A 27,405-nucleotide genomic window follows, 5' to 3' on the forward strand; every position below is an offset into this window, starting at 1 on the left:
GTAGTATAGAAGTCTGAAGCAGAATCTGACAAGAGATAACTCATTAAGACAACCACACTAAGGCATGGCCGCCCACAGACTGACAGACGAGGCTTGGAGAGCATTAATCAGAGAAGCAACCAAGGGGATCATGATAACAGAAGAATTATAAAAGCTGAATGACAACTACACAAATCTGGCCTTCATGGAAAAGTGATAAGAAGAAAGCGACTAAAGAACGAAATGTCATACAAAACATAATTGTGGCATTATCATATTATGAAGTTGCTAAGAAATGGTTTAAGCTGGCCAAGCTCCAAGAATGGAGAGAAGAATAGCAACCCTACACATACAGCCAGATCTATACTGAAGTACTTCAAAGCATACTGATGTGAAAAAGTAGCCCCCTTAAAGTCTAGGCTTAAGTCAAATTGAATGTAGCAAGACTTATAATCCAACTGAACTATGTTATTTTGCAAAAATCAATTGTCAAAAACATTAACATTTTAACATTTTTCTAGTTATACTTACACATAATCTCCACAGTGAAGAAGAGACTGGTGCTTCCAGCCATGTTTGTGACAACACAACTGTACTGGCCACCGTCCTCAGGCTTGACCTGCTGAATCTCCAGGTACTGACCTCCCGCCAGCCGCTGGATGCGACCACCAAGCTGACGGAACAGGAAGAGACAAGGAAAATGTGAAATGAGTCAGAGGAGTTCAGTGTTATCTATTTAATTTTTCAACTCTGTACCTGCAGCTTGGCATCGTCCTTGTACCACTCTATATCTGGAGGGGGGTCGCTGTCCGCCAGGCACTCTAAGGTCAGGTGTCCGTTAAATGGCACGGTCACCGACTTTACATCACTAGAGCCGAGGAGCGTAGGCGGGACTGAAAAACAAATGGGTTTTACTGAAATAAATCACTCAAAGCATAAATCCCTTGGTGATTGATGAGCTCATTTTTAAGCCCCAGAGGTTTTGATCCAAGAGTGGAAAGAACAAACATGTCAGGACATATTTAAAACTCAAGTGTTCAGACTATAACAATATGTGTCTGAACGTTCATTCAATACAAAAAAATGATGAATGATAAAAAAAAACGTCACCATGCATGCAGTTCAGTCACAGATGAAGGTTGACGATTACGCCTTTGGAAGTTTTACTTACAGATTAATCTTCATTTTGCAAGCCCCAACAGCCCTGTTACATTTCCATTCACCGAACCCCAATTTGTTACAGCATAAATGAAGTATGCTTAGAGTTTTACAAAACAATGCTGGGTCATCAATCAAAAACAAAGGTCAAATCCCCCACGTTTTGTGCATAGTGTAGCAGGAGTTCAGCAAGTCTGTTTTAGCAGGTTATTTTCTTCTGAGTTTTATTCATCACTTCCTGAGCGTAGTTAGGAAAGGAAGCGGGGATGCAGTGTATTTCTCTAATGTCAATAACTTTGAGAGAGCAGCTTGTGTCACCTTGCACTCGGACCCAGTGGCTTTTTCCATCCTCTCCGGCTAGGCTGCTGGCCAAGCAGGCGTAGAGACCTGCGTCCTCGACCTTTAAAACAGAGCGCATTCATCAACCTGAGTGCCTCTGGCAGAGCAGTCTGGTTTTCACCTACACTGATGCTGCCTAAATTATGACCTCCATTTGTCAATACTATTGTCTGTATTTAGGGGAGCACACTGGCTCTTTTTATTTTAAAATTGTTCTAGGTGTGACAATGGGAAAAATATTTTTTTTTATATATAGAACAATTGCATGCTTTCTATCAGAAATCTATAATAAATAAGATTTACTAAAATTCCTTCTAAACTCGCTTATTTCTTCTGTCACAGCAACACCGCAAAATTCTATTGAGTTTGTTGGACAACATTTTTAAAATTTGTAATGACAAGGACACACAGGTTTCAAAAATGTTTACAAATAAAAATCTAAAAAGTGTGACATGTGTTTATATTCAGCTGCCTTTACCCTGATACCCTCAAATAAATCCAATAAAGAATCCAGTGTAACCAAATGTAATCTAAGAAGTCATATTCTGGGAGGTCCACAGAGGTTTGTTAGAGAAAATTGAGAAAACAGCATCAGGAAGACCATAGCAAAGAGGTCAGGGAAAAAAATGTGAACAGCTCAGGTGGAAGAATCTGCTGACTGGACATAACAACTACTAGTTATGACATTCAGAAATCTGGTCTATGTGAGAGTGGGAAGAAGAAAACTATTGTTGGAAAAGAGTCGCAAGAAGTCCAGCTTGAAGTTTTCAGTGAGCCACAAAGGGCACACCATAAACATGTGGTCAGACACGACCAAAATGAAACGTTCTGGCCTGCCAGAACAAACACGACACACCATCCCACATCCCAGCACCCAACTGTGGTGTTGGGATGTGTTCCTTCAGTAGGGACAGGGAAGCTGTTAACAGTTCATGGGACAGTAGGAACGTTTGAGACGGGGTGGAGGCTCAACTTCCCAGCAAAATACAACAACCCAAAACATATAGCTAAAGCTACTATACTGAAAAAAGAAAACAGAGCTCCTACTTAAAAAGAAATTGTTTATTTGTTACATGTAATCAAGTTAGGTTTGTCAAACTTACTTTATTTATATTTGTTTAAAACGACAACTTAATAAACTTAATATATGGCCTTGGATAAACTTAATTTCATTACTTGTAACAAATTAACTACATTTTTAAGTTGGTCACCTGTCAATAGATTTAAAGTATTGCTATTCGAAGGAACAAACTGTTCAATCTGAACATTATTCACTAATTTGGCAAAGGAAATAAACAAAAAAAACTGTCTGTAAATGCACTCTAAAAGATTCACAGTTTTAAATGCATTAGGGGCCGTCAGCATATTTTAGACCTCGGTTGTAAAACATTTGAAAAAAAAAAACATGTATCTTTTACCTTCCATTTCACTATCATACACTACTTTATCCATATATTTTAAAATCACAATAAAATTTGTGGGTGTGACAAAATGAGAAAATGTAAAAACATTCAACAGGTACCAGAAACTTCTCCAGCTACCGCACACCTGAACTTTGCTGATCCGGACAGTGTGTCCGTCCTGCTGAACGATGCCGGCTCCCTCCAGGGGGCGGCCGTCCTTCAGCCAGCTGATGGTGGGAGGTGGGACGCCCGAAGCGGAGCACTCCAGCTCAAGTGGACCGTTTACTGGTATGGTCAGCTCTTCTGGAGAGCTGGAGCGGAAAATCTTTGGAGGCTCTGGACGAGAAAAGGAGAATAGTTTGCCTCATTGTTTATTGGACTTTACAACATGAGAAGATAAGTGCAGTGATTGTTCTACCGAGCACGGTGAGGTTAAAGCTTTTGGTGCTGCTTCCCGCCTGGTTACTGGCCACACAGCTGTACAGGCCTTCATCTGAACGAGCCACATCAGGCAGCTGGAGCCGCGTCTCCTGTCCGTCCAGCAGCAGATTCCTGTGTAAAGATAGCGGCTGTCCATCCTTCATCCAGGTCAGTGTGGGAAGCGGAAACCCGCGTGCCTCGCAGGTTAAGGTCACCAAAGATCCCTGGACTACTGTTACTGGCTCTACTGGTTCCACGCGATCAACACCAGGGGGCACTGCATACCAGGAACACGTACCGAATAAACCCTGTCAGATCCGCATTTGCTTTGTATTGGTCTCTAGAGAAAAGCTGCAGATGAAATGTTTGGATTTTTACCTTGGACTTGCACATCGTAGCTCAGCTCAGCGAAGCCGGCTTGACTCCGCGCCACACATGTGTAAACCCCGGAGTCCGATTGTTGCACAGGAGCAATCCTTCATTTCAAAAACGGGTGAACATTAGGAGTGACCTCACCGCTAATAATCTAATTATTTACAAGATATCAACTATGATCTAAACAGACCTCAGTAAGGAGTCACCAAAGAGGAGGCGCGTGCGGGGAGAGAGGAGCAGCGGACGGCCGTTCTTCAGCCAGCTGATCTGAGGCGGAGGGTTTCCGGCTGCGTGACACTCCAGAGTCACAACGCTGTCCTGAGTCACCTGCACCTCTCTGGGGACTGTCGTCTCACCAGAAATAGATGGTGGGACTATGATAAACCAAAGCAAGTTTGAATTAGTATTGCAACTAGATGTGGACAAACACAGTTGAAACCAGAGGTTTACATACAGCGAATAAAATGACACACACATTTCTTTTCACCTTGTCTGTAGCTGAATCAAACTAAATTTCTCTCATTTTAGCAATTTTACAAAATTATTTCCATTTGCTAAATGCCTCAATAATGAAAAATTATATCACAGATTTATTTATGAATATCTTCACTGTGATTTTTTTAACCCAGTGAATAAATGCACATAAATTATCGGTTGGACTTTTGAAACTTTTTAACTTGAAATTAACAGCTTAAAAAAATGCCCATATCAGCACTTTTAATCTTTAACAAAGACAAATAATTAATCAAAACCAACCTAAAACAACGAGCGTGTAGATTTTACTTTCCTGGCCGGCAGCGCTGACAGCCACGCAAGTGTACGTCCCAGAATCCTCAGGGCTCAGCCTCCTTACAGTTAATGTGCTGCCATCAGGGGTCAAACTGCAGGGTTTTACACACACACACACGTTTTCACATGCATTTCCCTGTACAAACTACTCCACCTCCGACTCTCAGCATTATTTTCTCATCATCATTAACAGCATCTTCCCATGGCTTTCACAAGAACACAGATTTGATCACTCTGGCTGATGCAGTAGCGATGATCAAGAGGAGAACAGCTGTGACACAGCTGCTCGTAGTACGCGTCATGGTGGAATTAAAACCATTTGTCTGTGCTTCCCTTGGTCATGCCTGTTATAGTGAATTATGATTCATACGGCAATACTTAGAAATCTTCACGGAGCAGTTTTAATGACTCCTGACATTTTAAGTGCTAATCTCTTAATCACGCACAGTTAGAGCAGTGAGAGTCTTACGCGATGTGATGCGTGTCTGATCCCTCCAAAGGCTCTCCGTCTTTCAGCCAGCTGAGGCTGGGCGTGGGGATCCCATTTGCTCTGCAGTCCAGGGTCAGCTCCTCTCCCGTGGGTGCACTCACATCGGATGCTTGGTCGGAGTTCAGGATGGTGGGTGAGACTGGGAGCCACACAGATTACATGTAAGGGCTGCTCATAAATCCTCGCTTTCGCACAAAGTCAAAATAGAGTAAAAGGATGTAAGGAGAAACTTGCTTACCAAGCACTGTGAGTGTGTAGTCTTTCTTTGTTTGTCCTTCGCTGTTCTTTACTAGACACGTGTAGGTCCCAGCATGAGACAGAGTGAGAGGGCCCAGCTCTAGCCTGTTACCTCGAACGGACCACTGCCACTGCAGACTGCTCTCTGGATAGCAAACGCACCCACTTAATTTAGCCGTCACATATGAGAAGTTTGTACTTTTCCCATTTCTCCCGTCACTGCCTTGCTCTGACCTATAGGAGTTCCATCTTTCAGCCAAGTGATGCTGGGGACAGGCACTCCTGTGGCCTCACACAGCAGGGCCACATGGGAGTCCAGGGTATAATTGACAGACTCCCGCTGAGGCCCATCAAGCACCGGTGGAACTAAGGGAATAAACAAGTGTAGCATTTAATCCTACATCACCGCAAACTTTAATAGGTAGATGTTTAAAGTGTTAATGTGCAGCTCAGGGACATTCTTACCATGGACTGTCAGACGAAATGTCCTGTCCACCTGTCCAGCAACATTGGACACTTTGCATGTATATATTCCACCATCTGTAGTCTGTGGCAGAAATGCACGTGTTTTTAACAGGGTTCCATCCATCCATCGCACAATCTATGATTCATCTGTTTTCCCATGACCCCTCTATCCTTCCCTCCATCCATCCATCCATCTCTCATTCAACCATCCATGATTCATCTGTTCTTCCATGATCTGTTTATCCATCAATTTCTAATTCCATCTATTCATCCGTCCAAACATCCATCTATATACATGTTTTATTTATCTGCATTTTTGTAGACTGAAACCTGTTATAGCTGTATCAATGTGTATATTGTCATGACGTTTTGTATTTTTTAGGGATGACTGTAGGCAAACAGATGATCCAATCATTTGCTGGCTCATATCTGCGCTCATCAGATAACAAACATCAACAATCCGGCGAACAAGTAATGCTGACAGCCACTTAATGTCCTTATAAGGATTTTGTTTTGCTTCCAGCCTGACACACCTATGACGTAACGCATTTCTCCCAACCTGAACGCCTATGACCTCCAGCTGGTGGCCGTTTGTCTTCAGCCCATTCCCTTCGGCCAGTTGCCGCCCATTCTTGTACCATGTGACCTCTGGCTCGGGAACACCGTGAGCGTCACACCGCAGGACGACCGAAGAGCCCACTTGGGGGGTCACGCTGTCCGTCCCAGCGTCAAGCCGAGGTTTCAGCGAGGGCGCGACTGTTTATTTGGAGACATTGTGGAAAGTTTGATCTATTTAGGCTCTGCATGATTCACGGCTGACATGTCGTCAGTCACAGCTGGTTAAAGATAAACATGTTTTATTGCATGGACAAAGCGTTAAGATTTGATCATCTGTATATGAATCTGAAATGTGCAGATGGATCATTGTGTGTTTGCTCACCATAAACGCTGAGGAGAAAGCTCTTCTGGTCCTGCCCTGCCGAGTTGCTAGCGGTGCACACATATTGACCTCCGTCTTCCAGTCTCGCCCGAGGCAACTGTAACATCTGGCCACCTTTATTGCATGTTCAGATTTATATATAAAAACGTTATCTCAGCGTGAGAATTGGATGAGAGGATCAGAAGGGCAGCTGATGTAGAAACGATTTGAGCAGCTGACCCCTGACTGACCTGGCAGAATGTGAACCGTGGTGCTAAAATGGAGAACCTGCCCATCCCTGGTCCAGGTGATCTCTGGGGGAGGGTACGCTTGGACGTCACACAGCAGTGACACCATGAGCCCCTCGATCACACTCACCTCCTCTTCTTTGGGACCAGTTATTCTAGGAGGCACTGAGAAGGACATTTGTTATGTGCATTCAGAAATAAGTCGAAGTATTTATACCCAAGAAACTTGTTTACATTTTGTCACAGTATCACCACAAACATTCTAGTATTTTCTAATGATTTCAAATGAAGAATGTGGAATGAAACAAAGATGTTTTAGTGAGTTCCTCCAAATGAAAATCTGGAAAATACTGCCTGTTTGTAGTTTGACTCCATTCTTGGAGTCATCTTTCATACAAATTGCAGGTCCAACTTTTTTGGGGGTATATCTCTGCTTTTCATATCTACTGACTGAAAACCTCTCATGTGGTTGTAACATGAGAAAATGTAAAAACGTGTATTGGGTATGAATACTTTTTAATGTCCTACCTTGGACTGCCAGATTGAAATGCTTCTCAACTGTTCCGACCTTATTCTCAGCCATACACAGATAGTCAGCCATGTCTGAAACCTGCACACTGAGAAGCTAAAGGGTTAAAAAAAACACAAGAACACAGTGTTACGTCTCCGAACAAAATCCCCCGCCGGATCGTTCTACGGACTGGTAAAAGTGAAACACGTCTCACCTGAAGCTGTGTTCCGTCCTTGCTGATGTGGTGCTGCGAGTCTGTGCTCACCGGCTGCCCGTCTCTCAGCCAGGAGACCACCGGAGTGGGATGTCCCGTTGCGTCACAGTGTAGAACCACGGTGCTATTCACCACTGCTCCTATTTCCTCCATAAACTCCTCTGATGCTCCCATAATAACAGGTGGAACTACGAATAAATAGAAAAATAAATCCTCATGTTTGAATTTTATTGCAAATATCAAAGCAAAAAATAATAATAATAATGTGTGTTTGTTTGCTTACTGAGGACCTCCAGTTCAAAATGCATGTGATCCTCTCCTGCTTCATTTACAGCTTGGCATGTGTACTTTCCACCATCCTCCTGTTGCACTCGATGGATCTGTAGCACCTGTCCTCCTGGCCGGAAAAAGAAATAATTCACAGATACGATGTCTCGGTCATACAGAAAAGGTTAGAGGTTATAGTTAAAAGGAGCTTCCACTGACCTGGATGCAGCATCACTCCGTCGGCAGAGGTGAGTTTTCTCCCATCCTTGTACCAGCTGAGTTTTGGAGGAGGGATGGCATTGCTCTCACAGGACAGGCTGACTGAGTTACCCAAGACAACGTCCCGCTTTTGCACCCTGTCCTCGTTGTCCCCTTCATGTCCCAAACCCCAGGCTGCTTCCGTGTTGGTCACCCGCTGGAAGATCGGTGGAACTGGCAGGAAGACAGAAACCGATCCTGATCACTTTCTACTAATGCTTAAAAAAGATTTTCAATCTCAACAGAGAGATGTTGTCTTGACATAAGGTTTAACCCAAAGCTAAAGCAACTGTATGCACACCTTGAACAGTGAGGTGAAAGTCTCTCTTATCCTCTCCAGCAGAGTTGGACACCACACAAGTGTACTGTCCTTCATGGGAAAACACGGCATTCTCTATGTGGAGGAGGTGACCACTCTCCTGAATGCCAGCCTGGTGGCTCCCAGTCAGCAACTAGACACAAATATATATATATATATATATATATATACATCAAATTTGAAATTCTTAATGTATAATTCTGTGAGTCAATGGGTATGAAGAAGAATGATGAGATTAAAAGCAATTAATTATTAAACATATATTACTGATAATGGAACTGACTTTTTTGCTAATATTACTTATTTGAAAGGTAAAAACTAATGTATTCACTGTTATGTAGTGGATAATATGGCTGCTTATTGTCCACAATTGAAAGAAGGGTTTGATAGCTGTAATGCTTAGAAACATACATTTTTAACTGAGAAAGACATAAATAATTAAATGTTATTTTTAGGTAAAATGTAAACAGAAGCAGATAAATAATTTCTTATTTATTGACATTGCTCTAACATTGTTTTATTTTGTTAGGAAGTACTCAACGTATTAATCCTATCAGCAACAGAGATTTTTGCTTTATTGAATAATTTTACATTTAAATCCAGCATTAGTATAAATAATTTTAGGTTTAGGCTTTTAATGTCTAAACTTAATTAGAAAATGACATCAATGATTGTGAACCTAAATTGTATTCCGGTTCAAATGTCAAAAGCTAGCGGGATTTGCTAATTCGTTTGCTTATCAGCCAGGCTAACTGCAAAAGCAATACCCGATTACAATGCATTTAGTGATTACAAACACTGTAGGACCATGTCCACTAAAGGATGTCTGTGTGTATGTATGAGTTAAAGAGGCACAAATAGGAAGAAGCACAAAAATTAGTACAAATAATGAACTTTTTACTGCACCTGTTACTACATTTTATATTAAGACAGCCATGTTGGATTTTGAGATTTGATTCCACTCTTAGGAATATTCTTCTTTGTTAATTTCCTTAAACTTCAAAATTTCTACTTTTAATTGAAAATGAAACACATTATTAAACCGCAGCCTTCAAGCAATTGTCGAGGTAGATGGCTATAAGTGAAGTATGAATGCTTTGCTGCATGCCAGTTCAAGGTGAGAGGAGTGTGAAAGAAATCAGCTGTGACCCAGCGCCTTTCATATTTGCAGCCAGCTGGGTCAAACTTGGCAGGAAGAGCATTCAGCTGATCAGACACTGGCAGGATTATCTGAACACACTTACACTTAAAGAACAAAAGAGTATGAAGAATACATTGATCGGAAGAATCTCTGAACAACCACAACTGGTAATGTAATGGGTCAAAAGGGTATCTATTCAGGACAGGAACCAGTGGTGTCATCTAATGGACTAATCAACCAGTGTGTTCCTGTTGAGATGTCATTGTATTATAAAATCATCATCATGTTCCCACTTTTCTTTACTGAACAGAACCTTTGAGCGACCTTTCTTCATTAATCTCCATTTTTTTTTTAATAAATTGCATTCGGAGGTAAATCAGCTGGCTCGCATCCTCTTTATTTAGACAAATAAGAAAAGTTTTTCTAACTTAGCACAAGCATGCCAGTATCTGCACTTTTTGTTTCTTTTCTTTTTCTTTTCTTTTATGACATTAAACACACAACTGAAAAACTCGTAGTTCCGTTATGCCAGCGTTATAAAACGTCTGTGAAGATAATTCTTGGAAAAACATGTTCCGCAGCCACCTTGTTCAGGTGAGAAAAACATGTCCATCAGACTCAGAAGAACTACATTTCTGCTAAAGAATCTCTACAAACTGTATAATGTTGAGTATCACATTTACAGAAGCTATTTAAAATTGCCGATTCGAAGAGAAATAAAAACAGCAACAGTATTTTACTATCAACGTCGTGACATTTAATTACTGGATTCTTTATGCTTTTGCTATAATTAACATGCTTGCTCATCACACAAAACCTGGAGAGGGGGTGGTTTATGTAAAGGGATCTTCATACTGTTGAGGCTCTTGCAATTCATACTGATCACCAGCAGAGGCCGATAGAAGTCAGACCGTACTGCATGAAAATCATGGAGCTTATAGCTTTGGATACACGTCTAGAGCACCACACCAACCTGTCCATCTTTAAACCAGTGAACTTTGGGTTCGGGGAAACCTTTGGCCAAGCAGGACAGAGTTAAACTTCCGTTTATCCTCACTTTCTCTCCATGACCAGAAAACGTCAAGGATGAAGAGTCTCCTTCTATCTGCGGTGGGACTGATGAGATGGAGAAAATAGTTAATCATCCACAAGTAACTGCTCCAGTTGGTTTCCCTTTCACTCCTTACCCAAAACACTGAGAGAGTAATGCTTGGTGGCTGTGCCTGCTGGATTTGTGGCCCTGCATGTGTAAAGGCCACTGCTGTCTCCCTGTGCTGAGCCCAGGCGCAGAGCCTGCCCACCAAGGGTGTACGTCAGCTGAGGGGTGGACACGATGGGCTGATTATCCTTCAGCCATGTGATGCTGGGTGTAGGTGAGCCCAAAGTATTACACGAGAGGACTGTGGGAAAACCCAGCACCACTGACACCTCTGAAGTCTCATTTGTACCCTTGATGACGGGTGGAGCTAGAGAAAAACAAACAGAGAGCAAATTTTAAGCAAGGGATGTTGATTCAAGATTCAAGATGGGGAAAGTTTTCACCTTTATGTCTGTGGTGTAATCCTGACTGTTTAAAACGCTTTTAATTCTGTTTGCAGTGTGTCTTAGAACAAAAAGGAAAACACACCTTGAACTGTAAGTCTGAACTGGCGCATCTGGGTTCCTGCGCTGTTCCTGGCCAGACAATGGTAAAGGCCCTGGTCCCTCAGTCTGACTGACTTCACCTTTAGGACCTGGCCGTCTTCCAGAAACTCCACGTGAGGGTCTCCGTCGGGAGACAGAACCCTGAACGCAGGCGAAGAAATTAATAATCAAATCAATGTAACTGGTCCGTCCTTAGCGTGCGGCTGAATGCCACCATTCAATTGTTAGTGATCACGTACTCTCCATCATGGCTCCATTCCACTCTGGGTGCTGGTCGCCCACTGACTCGACACTGGAACTCCACCTCCAGACCCTGCACCACAGTGAGCTCCTGCAGGCGGGATGTTCCCGAGATCACTGGAGGAGCTGGAATAAAATTATATACAAAAAACATCAGAATAAATTAAAACATTATGAGAACTTGTGTGGTGTCTAACTCTGTTATCAGATACATTAAAGGAGTAGTATTATGTGCTTTCTAGTCATATGACAGTATCTTACTGCAAAATAAAGGAACTATGCTGCCTTGAATAGCTAGGAAAATGTTAGATATATAAAACATAACTTAAAAAAAATGTGACTTTGAAATTTAACGCCTTGAAATTGGGCCTCTGTCTCTTTAAGAAGCACCTGCTCTTCAGTACGTCATCACAACAACAACCTTCCTCTGTTAAGCCGTTCATAAATGTTCTTGGGAGCTCTGGACTGAGAAATAGTTCATATGATAAGCTCAGTTCCACCAGTGTTTGCTCAGTGTTTGCTAATTGGTGCTGACTAGTCTGGAGCAGCTGAGCGAGAGAGACGCTCTGGAATGCAGAAGCTGGGCTTGGAAACATTATAACATGATATAAAGCTCAAAAAAGTCAATTATCACAGCTATGGGTTGCTGACCTCACCTTGTACCACTATGTTGTATTGTCTCTTTGCCTCTCCAGCTGAGTTTTGAGCTGTGCAGGCAAATTGGCCTGCGTGTTCATGTTGAACTCTGTAGATTCTGAGCAGTCGGTTCCCGTTCTGCAGATACACACCGGGGTTGTCCACCTGGACACAGCAATCAGCTCTGTAAACCATCTGCCTCTTTACTGATAGACACACCAGCCACTTGGTGGCATTGTACAGCTAGAGATGGAAATGATACAGTATCCAAGTGACACACTCACAGCATGACCATCTTTAGTCCAAGTTATTAGTGGGGAGGGAATGCCGAACGCATCGCAGCCCAAAGTGAGTGGCTGCCTCAAGGTGACAGTGAGGTTCAATGGTTGGCCATCGTCTTGGATCTCCGGAGGAACTAAAAATACACAATAAAGGGATTAGTGTGTCTGTTGTTAGTGGGAGAGAAAGCAGGTATGCAGCTATAAATAAATCCTCACCGTTTACTTTTAGCCTGGTTTTCCTCTCCACTGAGCCTGCCTCGTTGGTTGCCACACACTTGAAGTCTCCACTGTGGCTGGCAGATGCTGCGCTAATTACAAGAGCGCCATCCCTCGCCACAGAGTACTCTGATTGTTCTGGATGGATCTCCAGGCCATTCTTAAACCAGCGTACCCTGGGATGCGGTGAACCTGCAGGTGGAAGAGAGGGAAATCATTTGGATTCGAAGTGAGCACAAAACGAGTTTTATATTGACCGTGCCGGAGGAAAAAAAGATAAAGTAAAGAAAAGTAACTCCCATCTCTCCGATTCTCGACAGAACTTATCGGGCGCGCGGCCCAGAATGGAAAATGCCAGCTCTCCATTTATCTGCAGGACAGCAGGCAAGACGATGCCAAAACGGTTAGAGTCCTTGCACCCCCCAAGGCATGCTATAGCCAAGGTCAGACTCACATAAAACAGAAAACAAAGTATACTAGAGGGATGTGAGATGTAATATTTAAGCCTATGGTCTCCAGATTTATTACCTAACACTGAAATGACAGCTTTGAGCCGTAAGAAAAAATAAATAAAACAAAGGGATTGACGATTCAACTGAAGAGCCTGAAACAGATGTGCTTTGTGGATTACAGAGTGAAGGAGAGGTGAAAATGGTCCACTGGAGAAAGCTAGAATGTGAGGGGGAAAAAAGGATTTTCTACAGAGCGACAGAGCGGCAGTCCTGGAGGAAACACCACTTGGTCTATTTCCAGAAGTGTTATATACAAACACCAGCCGTGAGGTAAGAAAAAAAACACTTTTCCTCAATCTGTAAGCTGCTCACCACAGGCAATGTTATCATGTGTTGCTTCTTTTAACGCATGTACAGCTTAAAGAGCTTTAATGCAGATTCATTATGTCATTGCTGGGAGGAAATGCATACAGATGTCCCGCTTTAGATGCTAACAGATCTCATTAGTAGGCCCTTTTTTTCCCCTTAGAGTCATTAGTGAAAGAGGATATCCTACATGTGTTTCTTAAATATTTACCCCCTTTGTTTGCAATGCACTTGTTGTATTAATAATGTCCTCCTGGCAAAGATTTGCATTGGCATTAGTAGGCCTGCTTAGACAGATTGATCTCAAGAGAACAATGCAGGGATGCGTGTTTCCTGCTGCTGACTTCCTCTCTTGAACATCAACTACTTGAACAGCCCCATAAAGTAGTACATTGTGGTATCTGCCTTCCTGTATAGCAAAGATGTAAAGAGGGCTATTTTGGCTTTATCTGCCTCTTCCCCTGCTTCACGGTGCACCTCAGACATCTCTGTCCTTTATCTGCCAGCAGCAGCCTGTAATTAGGATTCCTCTCCCAGCAGGCCGCGACGCACAGGAAAGCAGATGTGGCTCACTGAGGCAGCCGGCAGACCGATGTTCCAGCTGTTGCTCCACATTATAGACACAGTCCTCACCTTCTCTCGTTGAGCTGGTTACCATGGCAGAGCTCCACACAAACAATGGTTGTCTGCAGGAGCTGTCTGGTGAGGATCACTCAGTGATTCCAGGGACAGGTGCCTACACCTGCGTGCTTTGATAAAACTATAAGTTCTCTTGGAAATGCTAGCTTGTAGAGCGGACAGGTTTCTGAATGGGACGACGGCATAGGGGGACGCTGTCATCATGCAAATTCACTGAGACACCCAGAACATCACTCTGAAGAGGAATTGCGAAAATATTCCCACCCTGTGACCTTTGTCACATTTTGTCATGTTACAAAACAGAAACTTCAATGCATTTTCTTGGGATAGTGGAAGAACAATAATTTCTACAAATACAAATCAAAAAAGAGCGATGCTTGTAATTATCCCCCTTCATAGTGATATCTCTAAAAAACGGTGCAACTAATTGTCTTTTAAATAGTAGCCACACAGCCCACCTGAATAAGCATAAGTACAGCTGTTCTTTGAAGGCCTTCAAGGAGTCATGAAAACCTTAGCGAACGAACAACATCATGAAGCCTAAGGAACACTGTAGATGTCAAGAGAAGGTTTTAGAAAACTTCAAAGCATAATTAAGCAGTAAAAACAATATTCCAATTGAAAAGAAATCAGTGGATAGCTGGTGAGACATGATGTGATGATGCACAGAGTGAAATCTAGGGTAACACTGGAAGAAAACCTGTTAGAAAACAAGTCCAGAGCTAAGTCTAAATGAGATTCAGTGGCAAGACTTGGAGAAAAACGTTTACTGATGCTCAAGCCTGAGGTATGTTACAAAGAATAATGGAAACGTTTTTAGTCTCTGTACAGATAATTAACGCAACAGGGACGGTTTTACAAAGTAAAACACCAGGATTGCAAAATATATATACAGTATATATACAGGCAGTTAATTATATTAGTGCCATTCATTTACATTCTGCATGCCATTAATATAATTAGTGATGCTTATTGTTTAGAGATATAGAACATATTTGTAAAGTCTCTTGCATTAGAATATTTTTTTACTCATTAGAAAGTGTATTGCCAGGCAACCAAGCTGTATAATTTCCAATAGAAGCAACTGCAAGCCTTTCAAAAAATCTCAAATAATTAGGTGACAATAATGTACTTAAATCTTTTCTAGTATCTGCATAGACTATTCACTGTCTGGGATCTTAGTTTGTAGTGAACCCAGTATCAATGCTGGATACATAAGTATGTGTTTGGTCTGACACTCATTGTTGTCGCACATCATTTGTTTTTCAGGCACTGTGCTTAATTGAGCACTCACTGACAAAAGGGGACAGAATACGAGTCCATAATAGACCATTTAAAGTGCTTCAACTTCATTATTAGATGACATTTTATGTCAGTCTGTCACATAAAATCCCATTAAAACAATGAGGTCTGCAGTTGTGGAGTGATCAACTTTGACTAAATTTGAGAATTATATGTTTATATTCATTGAAATATGCATTTTCATTTTTCTTCTCACCATGTTGTGGAAGCAACCACAATAAAAGAGACATAAACAGTGGGAAAGCAATGTCATCAATGCAATGCCAGCAAAAATGCAGCTTTTCAGTATGTGTGTAGCAGACTCGTCTATGAATCCTTTCATACCTTTAGCACGACAGGAGATGACGACTTTGCTGTTCACTACTTTCTCCAAGATGGCATCTCCAGGTTCTGCAAAGGACGGGACCTCTGAGGGGGAAATGGAGTGGTGATAGGTTTTTCACTTTGAACTAACAATCTATTGATAAGTTAAAAGTGCATGAGGAGAATTAATCAGACATTCCTTGTGTGGAGATAAGAAGGAATCAGGGAGCCTTTGGGCATACAGGTAATTTCTGTTGTGACATTTGAGAGAGCACACCAGTACTTTAAGGTCATCAACAAACATTGTACAAAAGTCACTGGAAGTGAAAGTTAAGCACAAATGGGGGACTGTAATGGAATGATAACAATACAAAATCAAACAGATAATGGTGTTAGTAGTATGGACACGCTGTTGGTGTGGTACACTCTTGGGCTTTCACACAACCTGTGATATATAAAACTTTGTGGTAGACCCACGAGTAAATCCACAACTTTTACAACTGGCCATAAGATGTAGCAGATCAGCATGAGGTTAGAGTGAAGTCCAAATTTAAAGCCCTGTGAGTCATGTGTGGACGTGTATTGTCTTGTTAAAAGACTATAACATTGTACTGGCATGGTCAGAGTAGACCTCAAGTCACATCATTATGGCTCTGAACTTCCTGAGGCAAGACTTAAGTGTGTCTTTCCACAAATCCTGTCACAGGATTATGCACACACAGCTCTCTGTTGTGATACCGAACTGAAATTCATCACTGAAAATGATAGGATTCCACTGATCCTCCTGGTTATAGCACCACTCCAAACACAAAAATCACTGCTTTGGTATTAATGGCAGCCTATGCTTTGATGTTGTATATCTTGGACAAACAGAAACTCTATAACCTGTAGGTTCTAACATTAGGCAATTGTGACATCTGTACAGCTCACAGGCTGGTTAATCTCACTATATAGCTACCTAGGCTGATGCCAACAGGTACCTGAAGCATGAATGTTTTTATAGCGAAAAAGTATAAATCAGTCTGTAATTTGATTTTAAAACGGATAACTTCATGTTTTGCAACCCTTAATTTTTGTTGTCTAAAAAAATTTAGGTAAATTACTAGAATTGTTTAATTCATTGGTGTATTACTTTTGGAACGCACTGTAAAATGTTCACACAGGGTCTGAGGTTGTAAAGCAGAGATATTCACCAAGAATTTCCAGCGTGATCTCTAATGTTTCCTGTCCAGCACCATTTTTGGCCACACACTGGTATGTGCCCTGATCTGCAAGGGCGACTGGATGGATCCTCAAGGGTGCAGAGTTCTTGTTGCCAACAGGACGTCCATTGTGGAACCAGCTGATCTCAGGCCGTGGTTCTCCTTGGACCACACAAGGGAGAGCCACTGTTTGGCCAAGCATGGCTTTCAGAATGGATGGTGCTGGCTGGATTCTGGGCTTGGCTGAGAATGGAAATTGGTAGCATCAGCGGTAAAGTCTGAATAATAAGCTCTGAGCATCAGATTAAGTTCAAGTTACAAATGAATCTCTTACCTTGAATGTGTAAATTGTAGCTCAGTGACACATTCCCTGCTGGATTTTCTGCAGTGCAGGTGTACAGTTTACTATCAATCAGACGCACATCAGTGATCCTCAGAGAGCCTGAAGGCAAAACAGTGAACCTGGGGAGGAATAGGGTGCAAAGGCAAAGCAATGGAGAAAACACCTCATGAGTTATTGCGGATCTGCAGCAACTCCTTAAAATAAAGAAGACAAAAAACTGTTTCCGTCGTTAGAAAAAAACTTTTATAATTATAAACTGTACTGAATGCAGATATGTGGGCTCGGTGTATATTACTGACATTTTATAAGACAGACCATCGCAGAGTAGGGCCTAATTCTGAGGTGAAAGTCTTTCTTCCAACAATGGCTTGCATCTTTACCACCTTGACCTTTTCTTTCCACCTCACAATTATTAATTACTTTAAGTTGGTTTATAATATGAAATCATAATAAAATACTTTGATGTTTTTGTAAGGTGATGAAATGTATAGAAGTCCAGGGTTGGTAAAACTTTTGCAAAAGAGTGCAACTGTTGCTTAGTTTGTAATATTTTCTTAATTTTTAATGCTTTATTAAAGTGTTTGCTATAAATGCAAGGAAAACACAATGGCGCTTTATGCTACTTGGGCTCTTTTCTGATGTCATTGTTTTGGTGCACAGAACAAAAATGGACCTGTGACGACTGACAGGCATGACTAAGTGAAGTCTGGACCTCAGCTAGACCCGAGTTGTGCTCCCAGACAACAATTAAATTCACATGTCCAATTGAGCAGAGCCATTACCGTATAAAATGGTAAAGGAAGCTTGACCTGGATGATATCACTGTGGGAAAGGTCGAACACTTGTTGGGAACAATGCAGCAGGTTATTTGAGGACAGAACATGTGAAAATCAGAAGTCTTGCTAAAGGATGAAATTAGAATGCGAGGTCATTCATGTCTCTGTAATCAAAGTTTTGTTTCTCAGAGAGCAACCATGTGCAATGCACAGTTTATGTTGAAACACTCATTTGTTCCATGGATGTTTGTCACAGATAAACATCCATAGAGCATCCATAAGATTGTGGCAATCCCTTACACTAAACTTTACGTCAAGAAGATGCTTTGTTACCCAAACAGCAGGAGGGGTCCAGCGTATGTTATAGAAGCTAAATGTAGGTCAGTCGTGTTTAATGATTTTGTGATAATATAAATTACATCAGAAGCTGTGCAGCTGTATAACTAAAAGTAAACACACCTCTGCAATTTATCTGAGATAACTCTGTCTGCCAAGCAACCGAATTCTAACAATAACATGTTCATGAAAGTGGAGACTCGTCTGTAAGCACAAAGAGCTCTCTATTTTAGCAGCCATATGCTGTAATACCTCCACCACCACCACCACCCCATCCCTCCTCCCCAACCACTGTAAAAAAAATTTTTTTAAAAACTCAGAATATCTACAATTAGAACCAACTGGCTGCCCGGTCAGTCCCTGCTCAGACTGCAGCGCACAGAGGTGTTGAACCATCTCTCTCACTCATTCATCACTCTCCACACTGCTGTCAAATCACCAGCGTCTGGTTTAGAAACTAACTGGGACAAATCCGTCTCATCAGCACTGGGTGGAAAATGAACAAGTAGTGGATTAGAAAAGTATTCGTACTCCTTTAATGTTTCTACATTGTGTCAAGTTCCAGCAACCACTCACATCCATTATCTAAACCCACTTATCCCTGCAGAGGGGGGCCTATCTCCAGCAGGCATTGCGCGAGAGGCAGGGTTCACTTTGGAAGAGTCGCCACTCCATCACAGAGTAACATAGAGACACACAGGATCATGCACACACAATCACACCAAATTCAGAGAAATAACCGAGCAGTCATGACTTTGGATTGTCTCAGGAAGTTGGAGTACCCAGAGAGAACCCAAGCATGAACATGCAAACGCCATGCAGAAAGCCAACCACCAGGATGGGATTTGAACCCAGGACCTTCTTGCTACGGTATCTTATGGAGATTTTATGAGATTGAAATAAACCAAAACAAAGTTGTTTATAATTGTGAAGTGAACTGAAAAGTTTACATATTTCCTTTTTTTTTTTAAACCTGAAACATTTGGAATGCATTTTTATCCTGCCCCTTTGAGTCAATGCTTTGCAGAACAACCTCTCGCTTCAGGTACAGCTGCAGGTCTTTTTGTGTATGTCTCTACCGGCTTTGCACACCTAGAGACCACTTTTTTTTTCTTTGTAAAATAGCACAAGCTCAATTTGATCAGATGAAAGGCTAATAAGTATATATGGGAGAAGATTCACCCCCACTCATTTACGCTACGATCAGCACCCTCTGGTCATTTCCCCTGAGTCGCAAAGTGTTGCTGCAAAGAACAAATCTTTACACGGCTCGCTTGTTTCCACAGGTCCCACATATGCAAACGGTAGGGTGTGGGGGTTGTTCTCACAGATGTGTTATTCTCATCAGACAGAACTTGTAAAGAGTCAGCATGTTGTTTTACAGCTCAAACACTTCTGGGAATCCAAGGATCAGGCAGATGGTATGCTTGAATCTCTTTTTCTGTCAGTTCATATCCCCCCCAGCTTCCTGGCATTCCACCCCCACTATTTCCTTCACATCCAGCTCGCACAAGTCTTATAGTAATTGAGTCACCACGAGTCTCCGCCCCGGAGCCCCTGTCCTTCTCCTATCTATCCTACCCAACCCGTATCTCATAACCAGACGACATGCGCCACAGGCTGTCTGATTATGAGATTTTGTCTATGATGTATCCAATATGTTGCTCCGGTCTGTCAGCCTGTCGGCACCTAGGGGTGACCACACATAAAAATAAGGTACCAGGCCAGATTCCACCAGATGTTCCTCTTCAGCTCGGACTATGGGTGAGGCCTATGCACACACACAGCTTTCAGTGGGCTGTCACTATCTCTGCCTTATTCCACTTTCAAGGCATCATCAAGAGAAAATAACAAAAATAAAAAAACAGCAGTACTTTCAAATGAATGCTTCCCGTCAGCAAAATGCCCTTGTATTACTAACTGTCTGACATGTTGGTAAGGCTAATAGAAGTACAAAGGTGGGAAGTATGTGTCACTTTTCCGTTAAGTGTAATATAACTGCATATTGATGACCACAGAAACCATGTTCTTACCCAGCTGTGACGGGGGGGATGGGATGCCCGTTGCGGCTCCATTTGACTAATGGGGAAGGACTTCCCTGGGCCTCACAGGGGAGAACCACCTCAGTCCCCACCTCCGCCGCCATCCTAACGATGTTGTCATGGCCGCTCACGCCCATAATCTTTGGCAGACCTTGAAAAATATAATGGAAGAACGAGTTATGGCAAAGTCATTCTAGGTCTTTTGTCTTATAAAAGGCAGAATGCACCTAAAATACTCCAGCAGCTGACTGTTTCACGTTATGTTAGGCTACAACCACAAACTCAGTGTATTTTTATTGAAATTATGTGATAAACTGTGGTGTGTGTATCTGTATTCAGCCCCCTTTACTCTGATCCATCTAAATACAACCAGGCAACCAGGTGCCTCCAAAAGACAGTCCATGTGTGTGTATTTTAATCTAAGCATAAATTCAGATGTTCTGTGGGGGCCTCACATGTGTGTAAGAAAAGTTTAAACCAGAGGTAGGATATAAATCAGTATCCCATCTCATAAAGGACACAGAACACAAAGTACAGCCGTGATCCTACCAAGACATTACTGTCTTCCTAAACTGCCTGGCCAGGCAAAGAGAGCATTCAACAGAAAAAGATGCCAAGAGGCCAACTGCGGAGGAGCAATGGAAGAAACATATTTACGGAAAGTCACAAAAAGATAAGAAATCTTGTTTCGACTTTGCCGCAGGTCAGGTAGGCAACGACACGATACACATTTGGAAGAAGATGCTTCCAAATGTGAGGGTCAGATGAATTCAAAGTCGACCTCATTAGTCTATATGTAAAAAAAACCAAAAAAAACATTAAGGGTGGCACCATCATGCTGTGGGAATACATTTTTTTCCATATTCAAATGGAAGCTAGCCTAAGCTGATGAAGAGGTAGGTAGAGCTAAATACAATAACAATCTAATTTTGAGATTGCGAAACAATCCTAAACATATAGCCAGAGATGTAATGGAACGATTTAACATATTCATGTTTTAAAATGGCGTAGGTCAATATCAGGTCAATATCTAATTGAGAATCTGTGGACACAAAAAGACTGGCAGCTATTACAGTAAATAGTTGGTCTCAATTAAAAGGAGATCAAATTTTGCAGGCAGTTTTTATCCCTGTCTTTCACAATTTGCACAAAATAAGTTTGTGACAACCTGTGAAACATTTCAAGGTATGTGAATGCTTGCAAGTGAATGTTTGTCTAGGACTTTGCTGTCATGTTATTTTCTCTTACTGTTGATACTGAGCTGGATCTCCCGGCTAGCATAGCCCACTGGACTGGTGGCAGTGCAGATGTAGATGCCTGCATCATCGGACGCGGGGTGGGGTATGTGGAGGTATCCGTCAGAGTCAGGCTGTAGAGAGGGGCCGTCTCTGGGTAGAGGCCGCCTTCCCTAGAAGAAAGGCAGGTGCAACACCAGGACACAATTCACGGTAAAAGTTAGAGCCACACCAGCGCAGAGACACTGTGCTCGGTTCAAGGCTTGCACGACAGCCTTTGATGTCAAACGTAATTACAGACCACCCGTTGAAATGCTCTCTATTTGCAAAATGCACAGAGAGGAAAGTAGGCAGCTGTGAAAGTGCTTGCTATGAACATTAAAAAAAACAACCTTTTGCTGATTTGCTTTTATCTGAAGAAAAGTTATTTATGTAAGAGCTGAAGTCTGAAAACAAAACAGGAGATTCAGTTAAGTATGTAGAAAAAGAAGGTTGCTGACCTTACCTCAGTAGTTAAGAAGATATAATATGAGCTGACAAGTCTTCTAGAAATAATAATCTCAGTTTTTTTCTGTCTTGAATTGCTAAGTCATTGGGTAAATTAAAATGTGTCACCATGTGGGTCAACTTACACTTGTAGAGAAATTATTCACTGATTAATCAAACATATCACTGTTTGATTAATCAGTGAATAATTGCAGGCAGAGAAGTTGGGCAGTACTGGCTACTTTAATGTTCATGTTTTGCATCCTAAGTGAAAAAAAGCAATCTGCTTCTGCCTGGATGCACAAAACGTTTTGGGTTTTCCTCTCAAGATGTGAAGAACCTACACACGAGAGGTTTTAAATAGATTTCTAAGGTACTATAAAATCCTGAGATATTTTCCACAGCTCAGTAGCAACAGGGCATAGTTGCCATGGTTACAGCCTCTCTTTTCAGAAGGATAATCAAGGTTTGATTGCAGCACAAACTATTGTTGTTGGTGTTAAGAATATTCTGACAGACAAAAGGAAGCACTAGATCAAAAAAGGAAAGTGTAAAAAGCAGGGTTTATGTTAATGTAATCACAATAAATTACAGTAGTTGTGTAAATTATAATGGCCACTCGACAATCTACTTGCACTTCAGAAGCCTCCGTATTTATTTATTTGTGCATTATTAAGGATGTTGGAGTTAAACAGAACAAATATTCCATTAGTTCTTTAATAATAAGAGAAGAACAGGAATGCATGAATATATAATCAGTCGGTGAAGTGGATTTGGACTGCGTGTGGGTTAAAGTACCTGGGACCAGACAACAACTGGTTTGGGAACTCCGCTGGCCTCACATGCCAGTGTTATGGCTACACCCTCGTTGGCTATGTACTGGTATGGACCGGCTCTGATCTCAGGGGGCACTGTGGAGGAAGAGGGCGGTAAAACAAAGCTGTCTGACCGTGAGGAACCTGTCCATAGCACTACCACTGCACCGAGTCTGCCGGTGTGGGTAGCATTTGAGGTATGCCTTAATTACAAACTGATGACAAATTATAATCTGCCCCGTCTGTCAATACAGGCCTACGAACAAAATGGTCTGCTCATCAAAGCACGCAGTAAATTAATCCCCTCTCTGTGATTAGAGCAGGTGGTTGAATCACCAACATATTTCGTGCTCAGCGCTGAGTCGGCACATTTTCGAATCCGGCAGTGTCCGGTGGATAGAAACTGTAAACGGAAAACCAAGCAAAGAAGCTTTGCAGGGCATAATTAGATGGTAAATTAAACCAGTCTTACTGCGATCCATCAAACATTAACATGAAACTAGAAGATTTTACCCTGTTAGCTAAGCAGGAAGTGTGAACATGAGGGCGAGGCAGATTGAAAACTTTCAGTTGTTGACCTCAAACTTTGGCTAACTCAATTAACTACCTGTAGTAACTGTGGCAACTGAGTTATTTCTCTCATCTCTCCCAGTTAAAGCTTGTTGACAGTCAAAGGTTTCTGGGACTTTTAAGCTTTGAAACGAGAATATTTGTGTTTGCGAAGACTTTAAACCAATTCACTCATTTTAAATTTTATAGTGTATAAAAGTGTACACTATACACTTATTGGTTATTGTCTAATACTTTACATGAAGGAGCGACACTGATGTGGATGCTTCTGTTGTTTATTGGTAACCAAGACGTAATGTAGCAACTTTACATGCGCTGGTGGGTATTAGTAAAACCACTAACTACAACCAGCATCAATACCTAATAAATATCAATATATTACAAAAAGTGCTTACTCTTATATACATTATTAAAGTATGCTTGTACAGGTGAAAATAATACATAAAGCAATTACTTCTGATTTCAGCTCTCTGATAGGAGCATTCCTCCTTTACCCTTCACAGTCTGAATTATTTATACTGTATATTTTACTGTGTTTATTTTGTTGTCGCAGAATGACCGTTTTTGCTTTATTATTTTAACTCCCTTTTAGAGCATAACCACAGTGAAATAATCACATGTTACAGCTGTGGACCACTGGGTTGTAATCCTGACTAGAGCTCTCCTCGTTTTGTTTTTTGTTTTATTTTTTGCTCTGATCATACAAACACTGTGAAAGTGATTTAAAGTTTGTTCTAATAAAGTTAAGAGTGACTCTATATGAGTTATAATATGCATAAAGTGTCAGTGGCAGAATCCTTTGTTATACTTTTTCTACTGAAAATCACAGTTTTTACAACTAGAATGCATTTCCTCTCTGATGCAAACTCCTAAGTTATGACTGGAGCATTTGATGTAGAGTTCAATCCATCTACACATTCTAACTTTCTTCAGCTGCTACACCATGACCACTAACAAAAAAAATCCTTCCTGCAGAAGGAAGATTTGAAGGTCAAAGAAAAAAACACATGGATTTGGATAAAGTGGACACACACACAGATAATTGACAAAGTTCCAGGAAATTAAGTTCTGGGGTTTCAGGGTACAGAGTGTCGTAGTTGTAACACGCCTACATGGTAGAAATTCTTCCTTTGCCTACTTCTACTGTACTAGAGTGACTAAGCTTTCTAAGCTGCTCCCTCTTTCATTAAATTCCTACCTTGCACCTCCAAGCTGACTGTAATGTTCGTGGAGCCCGCTACATTCACTGCAGTGCAAACGTAAGTCGCACCATCTTCTGGGAGGGTTCTTTCAATGTACAAACTGCCATCACTCCTTACGAACATTCTCCCATTCGCTTGGACCTGTTTAAGCAATAACAAAAACAAAAAGAAAGCAAAACAAACACGCGCTTAAAAAGAATTAAGAGAAATATTGGAACAAATATATTTAATTCCAGTTAGGCATACAGGTTTTCCATTACTGGACCAATGTCTTTCTGGAAGCGGTACTCCATCCAGCAACATGCAAGGGATACTAAGGGACTGGCCAGCACCTATGGTGATGACTGGTGGAGCTTGGGCTAAGACAGGAGGCTCTGAAGGAAAAGAAAGTTAAAAAAACAACGATAAATAGAGGCAGAAAGTGTGAAAATGAGGCTTGTTGGATTGGTGTTATTGTTGCCGAAAGCCTACCCAGTCCAGTGACACTAACTCTGGCCTCAGCTTTAATGGTCCCGAACTGGTTCTTGGCTTCACATATGTATACGCCTTCGTCATGCAGCCACACACCTACAGTCAAACACACGCCTTTAGAAACAGATCACATGTGGCACGGGAACATCTTGACACTCACTCTGAATATTCTCTTTATGTAGAACATCAAGTCTTAGGAGCTACAGCTCATAAGACCTCTCCTCAATAACCAGTGTTATTATTGCCCTGTAATTACTGGTTTAAAAATAGAAAAAATGGGGGGATTAATGGTTTTAGCTCAGCTGCCAGCCAGCTGACACACACTTCCCCTCCTTGGTGAATTCCCTGGACATTACATGTGGTAAAATTGACCTATAATTAAACTCTTGTGTTAGCTAGCCAGCTGATGGTTACAGCAGGTAATGACAAGCATTAGTGACACTGAAAGTCAGGACAAAGAGCATGAAAGTAAAAACAAAAGGTGGATGTTGGGGATTGAAGAAGGTGGATTATTTGCTGTTTTAAACCGAACAGGTAAAAATTTTAACAGACTGAATAAATTAGGTCAGACAGGAGCTTCTGCAGTGACAGGAGCAGTCCATACAAATGTAACCATTTCTCTTTAGCAATATTATATTATATTACAATATTAAGGACAATAGTAATCAACAGTGAATACAAGGCCAAAAATTCAGGAAACAAAATAACTGCATACACAATATAAATACACCCTTCTTTTATTGTCTGACATTAAATCAAATAAACAATTTTGGTATTAAGTCAGTTACAATTACCATAACAATTTCTTTAAATTTACAAGTTTACACACTGTATTAATATGTGATATAAAATGTGTGAAAGCCCAGATAAATAAGCTGTGGTTTAGCAAACGTTTGATAATAATTCAGAATTTTTTCTGAGGAAAAGAGGGAAGGGGGAAGATTGAAAGAGCCAGCTGTGATGGTGGGAACATCAAACTATGTGGATGTTTTGCTGCAGGAGGAACCGCTTCTCTCCTCAAAAAAAAAAAAGAAAAAAAGACAATATTGTGAAGAGAAACTATGACGTGAAACACAACAGCTAAAGAGATTACTCAGGATGTTAAAGCTTGGGTGTAAATGGGACTCCAAAACGGTGGTTTAATCTGATTTAATATCAAGCAGTAAGGAAAAAAAAAATATATACAGTATATACAGTATATATATACATACTGTATATATATACTGTATATATATATTTCTTTTTTTTTAAGTATGATGTTAGTATTTGTTTTCAACTGCGTGTTTATTTAATCTTAACAAGGTGTTACACAACATAAAAAATTAAGTCAAGAAGAGTGACTGAAAATATGGAGCTTTTATCCGGATGGATGCTTGGGAGCCATTTTTATGTGGTTCTGGCACCTTCTCCATGGTTACTCATTTGGGTCAGTGCAAGTAAACTAGTATTAGCCCCTGCGGAACTGAAGCTCACTCACTTTGAATTGAAAGATGGCCACTCTCAGTCTGCATTGTCCTGCTGCCGCTGCCTGTTCTTGCGAGAATCTGTTTGCCGTCCTTCCTGCGCCAGCTCACTGTCGGCTGTGGGAAACCTCGGGCGATGCAGGGAAGGGTGATGTTCTCCCCCACGTTAGCGCTCATGTCGGCCGGTGCCTCAGAAAACAATGGGCCCACTGTGGAGGTGAACGTGGCACAAGATGACTTTCCCTTTGTTTGGGCTCGAGAGCAACACGATCTTTAAGCAAAGCAGTAAATTGCGGTCTTACCTCCAATCTCTAGACTAACAGTGCCAGTGGAGGTTCCAGCAGAGCTGCTGGCCACACAGTTATAACGACCAGCATCGACTTCCTGCACACCTCGAATCTGCAAGGTCCCGCTGTGCACATCTTGCTCTACGAAAGGAGCAGATCCCACCTCGAGCTCACCTGGAAACACAAACAAAATAGCTGCTTTTTCAACCAAAATATTCCTACACCCGTGATAAAGAACAAACCGTTTGTCTTCAACTTACCTTTGAACCAGCGGACGAGGGGAGGAGGGACGCCTGTGGCTTGGCACTCCAAAGTTGCGTCACTGCCGACAGATACTAGCACGACTTGCTGAGTAACTGTTAATCTTGGCACCTCTGGGGGGAAATATATCAAAAATTTTTAATATTACAGCAAAAATACAAAGATAGATACAACACCTTGCAAAAGTATTTCACACTGCTTGAGCTTTTTTCTCATCTCCTCCCCAAAAAAATACATTTTATTATGTTTTATTGGAGTTCCTTTGAAATAGAAGAAATGAAATGGACAACTTTCGATTTTTATTT

At 41.5% G+C, this 27,405-nt stretch overlaps 1 protein-coding gene across 1 annotated transcript in view; it reads right to left on the reverse strand.

Moving 5' to 3' along the window:
- hmcn2 (hemicentin 2) overlaps positions 1 to 27,405 on the reverse strand; it is a 61,482-nt gene that overhangs the window by 15,773 nt on the left and 18,304 nt on the right. The window contains exons 14-52 of the mRNA XM_028033930.1: positions 27,100 to 27,213; positions 26,855 to 27,013; positions 26,567 to 26,761; positions 25,090 to 25,185; positions 24,865 to 24,992; positions 24,615 to 24,759; positions 22,830 to 22,942; positions 21,559 to 21,718; positions 20,302 to 20,461; positions 17,148 to 17,275; positions 16,805 to 17,056; positions 15,633 to 15,716; positions 12,550 to 12,741; positions 12,337 to 12,467; positions 12,073 to 12,217; positions 11,416 to 11,542; positions 11,160 to 11,317; positions 10,720 to 10,998; positions 10,506 to 10,648; positions 8,374 to 8,524; positions 8,034 to 8,246; positions 7,831 to 7,944; positions 7,548 to 7,735; positions 7,351 to 7,447; positions 6,826 to 6,987; positions 6,596 to 6,709; positions 6,215 to 6,411; positions 5,656 to 5,737; positions 5,425 to 5,556; positions 5,192 to 5,335; positions 4,933 to 5,092; positions 4,431 to 4,555; positions 3,865 to 4,048; positions 3,678 to 3,775; positions 3,298 to 3,576; positions 3,025 to 3,215; positions 1,456 to 1,537; positions 736 to 872; positions 511 to 652 (exon numbers count right to left, since the gene is read on the reverse strand). Coding sequence (XP_027889731.1) covers positions 511 to 652; positions 736 to 872; positions 1,456 to 1,537; positions 3,025 to 3,215; positions 3,298 to 3,576; positions 3,678 to 3,775; positions 3,865 to 4,048; positions 4,431 to 4,555; positions 4,933 to 5,092; positions 5,192 to 5,335; positions 5,425 to 5,556; positions 5,656 to 5,737; positions 6,215 to 6,411; positions 6,596 to 6,709; positions 6,826 to 6,987; positions 7,351 to 7,447; positions 7,548 to 7,735; positions 7,831 to 7,944; positions 8,034 to 8,246; positions 8,374 to 8,524; positions 10,506 to 10,648; positions 10,720 to 10,998; positions 11,160 to 11,317; positions 11,416 to 11,542; positions 12,073 to 12,217; positions 12,337 to 12,467; positions 12,550 to 12,741; positions 15,633 to 15,716; positions 16,805 to 17,056; positions 17,148 to 17,275; positions 20,302 to 20,461; positions 21,559 to 21,718; positions 22,830 to 22,942; positions 24,615 to 24,759; positions 24,865 to 24,992; positions 25,090 to 25,185; positions 26,567 to 26,761; positions 26,855 to 27,013; positions 27,100 to 27,213 — 5,901 coding nt within the window. The remainder of the gene's footprint in view (positions 1 to 510; positions 653 to 735; positions 873 to 1,455; positions 1,538 to 3,024; positions 3,216 to 3,297; positions 3,577 to 3,677; positions 3,776 to 3,864; positions 4,049 to 4,430; positions 4,556 to 4,932; positions 5,093 to 5,191; positions 5,336 to 5,424; positions 5,557 to 5,655; positions 5,738 to 6,214; positions 6,412 to 6,595; positions 6,710 to 6,825; positions 6,988 to 7,350; positions 7,448 to 7,547; positions 7,736 to 7,830; positions 7,945 to 8,033; positions 8,247 to 8,373; positions 8,525 to 10,505; positions 10,649 to 10,719; positions 10,999 to 11,159; positions 11,318 to 11,415; positions 11,543 to 12,072; positions 12,218 to 12,336; positions 12,468 to 12,549; positions 12,742 to 15,632; positions 15,717 to 16,804; positions 17,057 to 17,147; positions 17,276 to 20,301; positions 20,462 to 21,558; positions 21,719 to 22,829; positions 22,943 to 24,614; positions 24,760 to 24,864; positions 24,993 to 25,089; positions 25,186 to 26,566; positions 26,762 to 26,854; positions 27,014 to 27,099; positions 27,214 to 27,405) is intronic.

Source organism: Xiphophorus couchianus, chromosome 12 (genome assembly GCF_001444195.1).
Source record: "Xiphophorus couchianus chromosome 12, X_couchianus-1.0, whole genome shotgun sequence".
Taxonomy (NCBI): domain Eukaryota; kingdom Metazoa; phylum Chordata; class Actinopteri; order Cyprinodontiformes; family Poeciliidae; genus Xiphophorus; species Xiphophorus couchianus.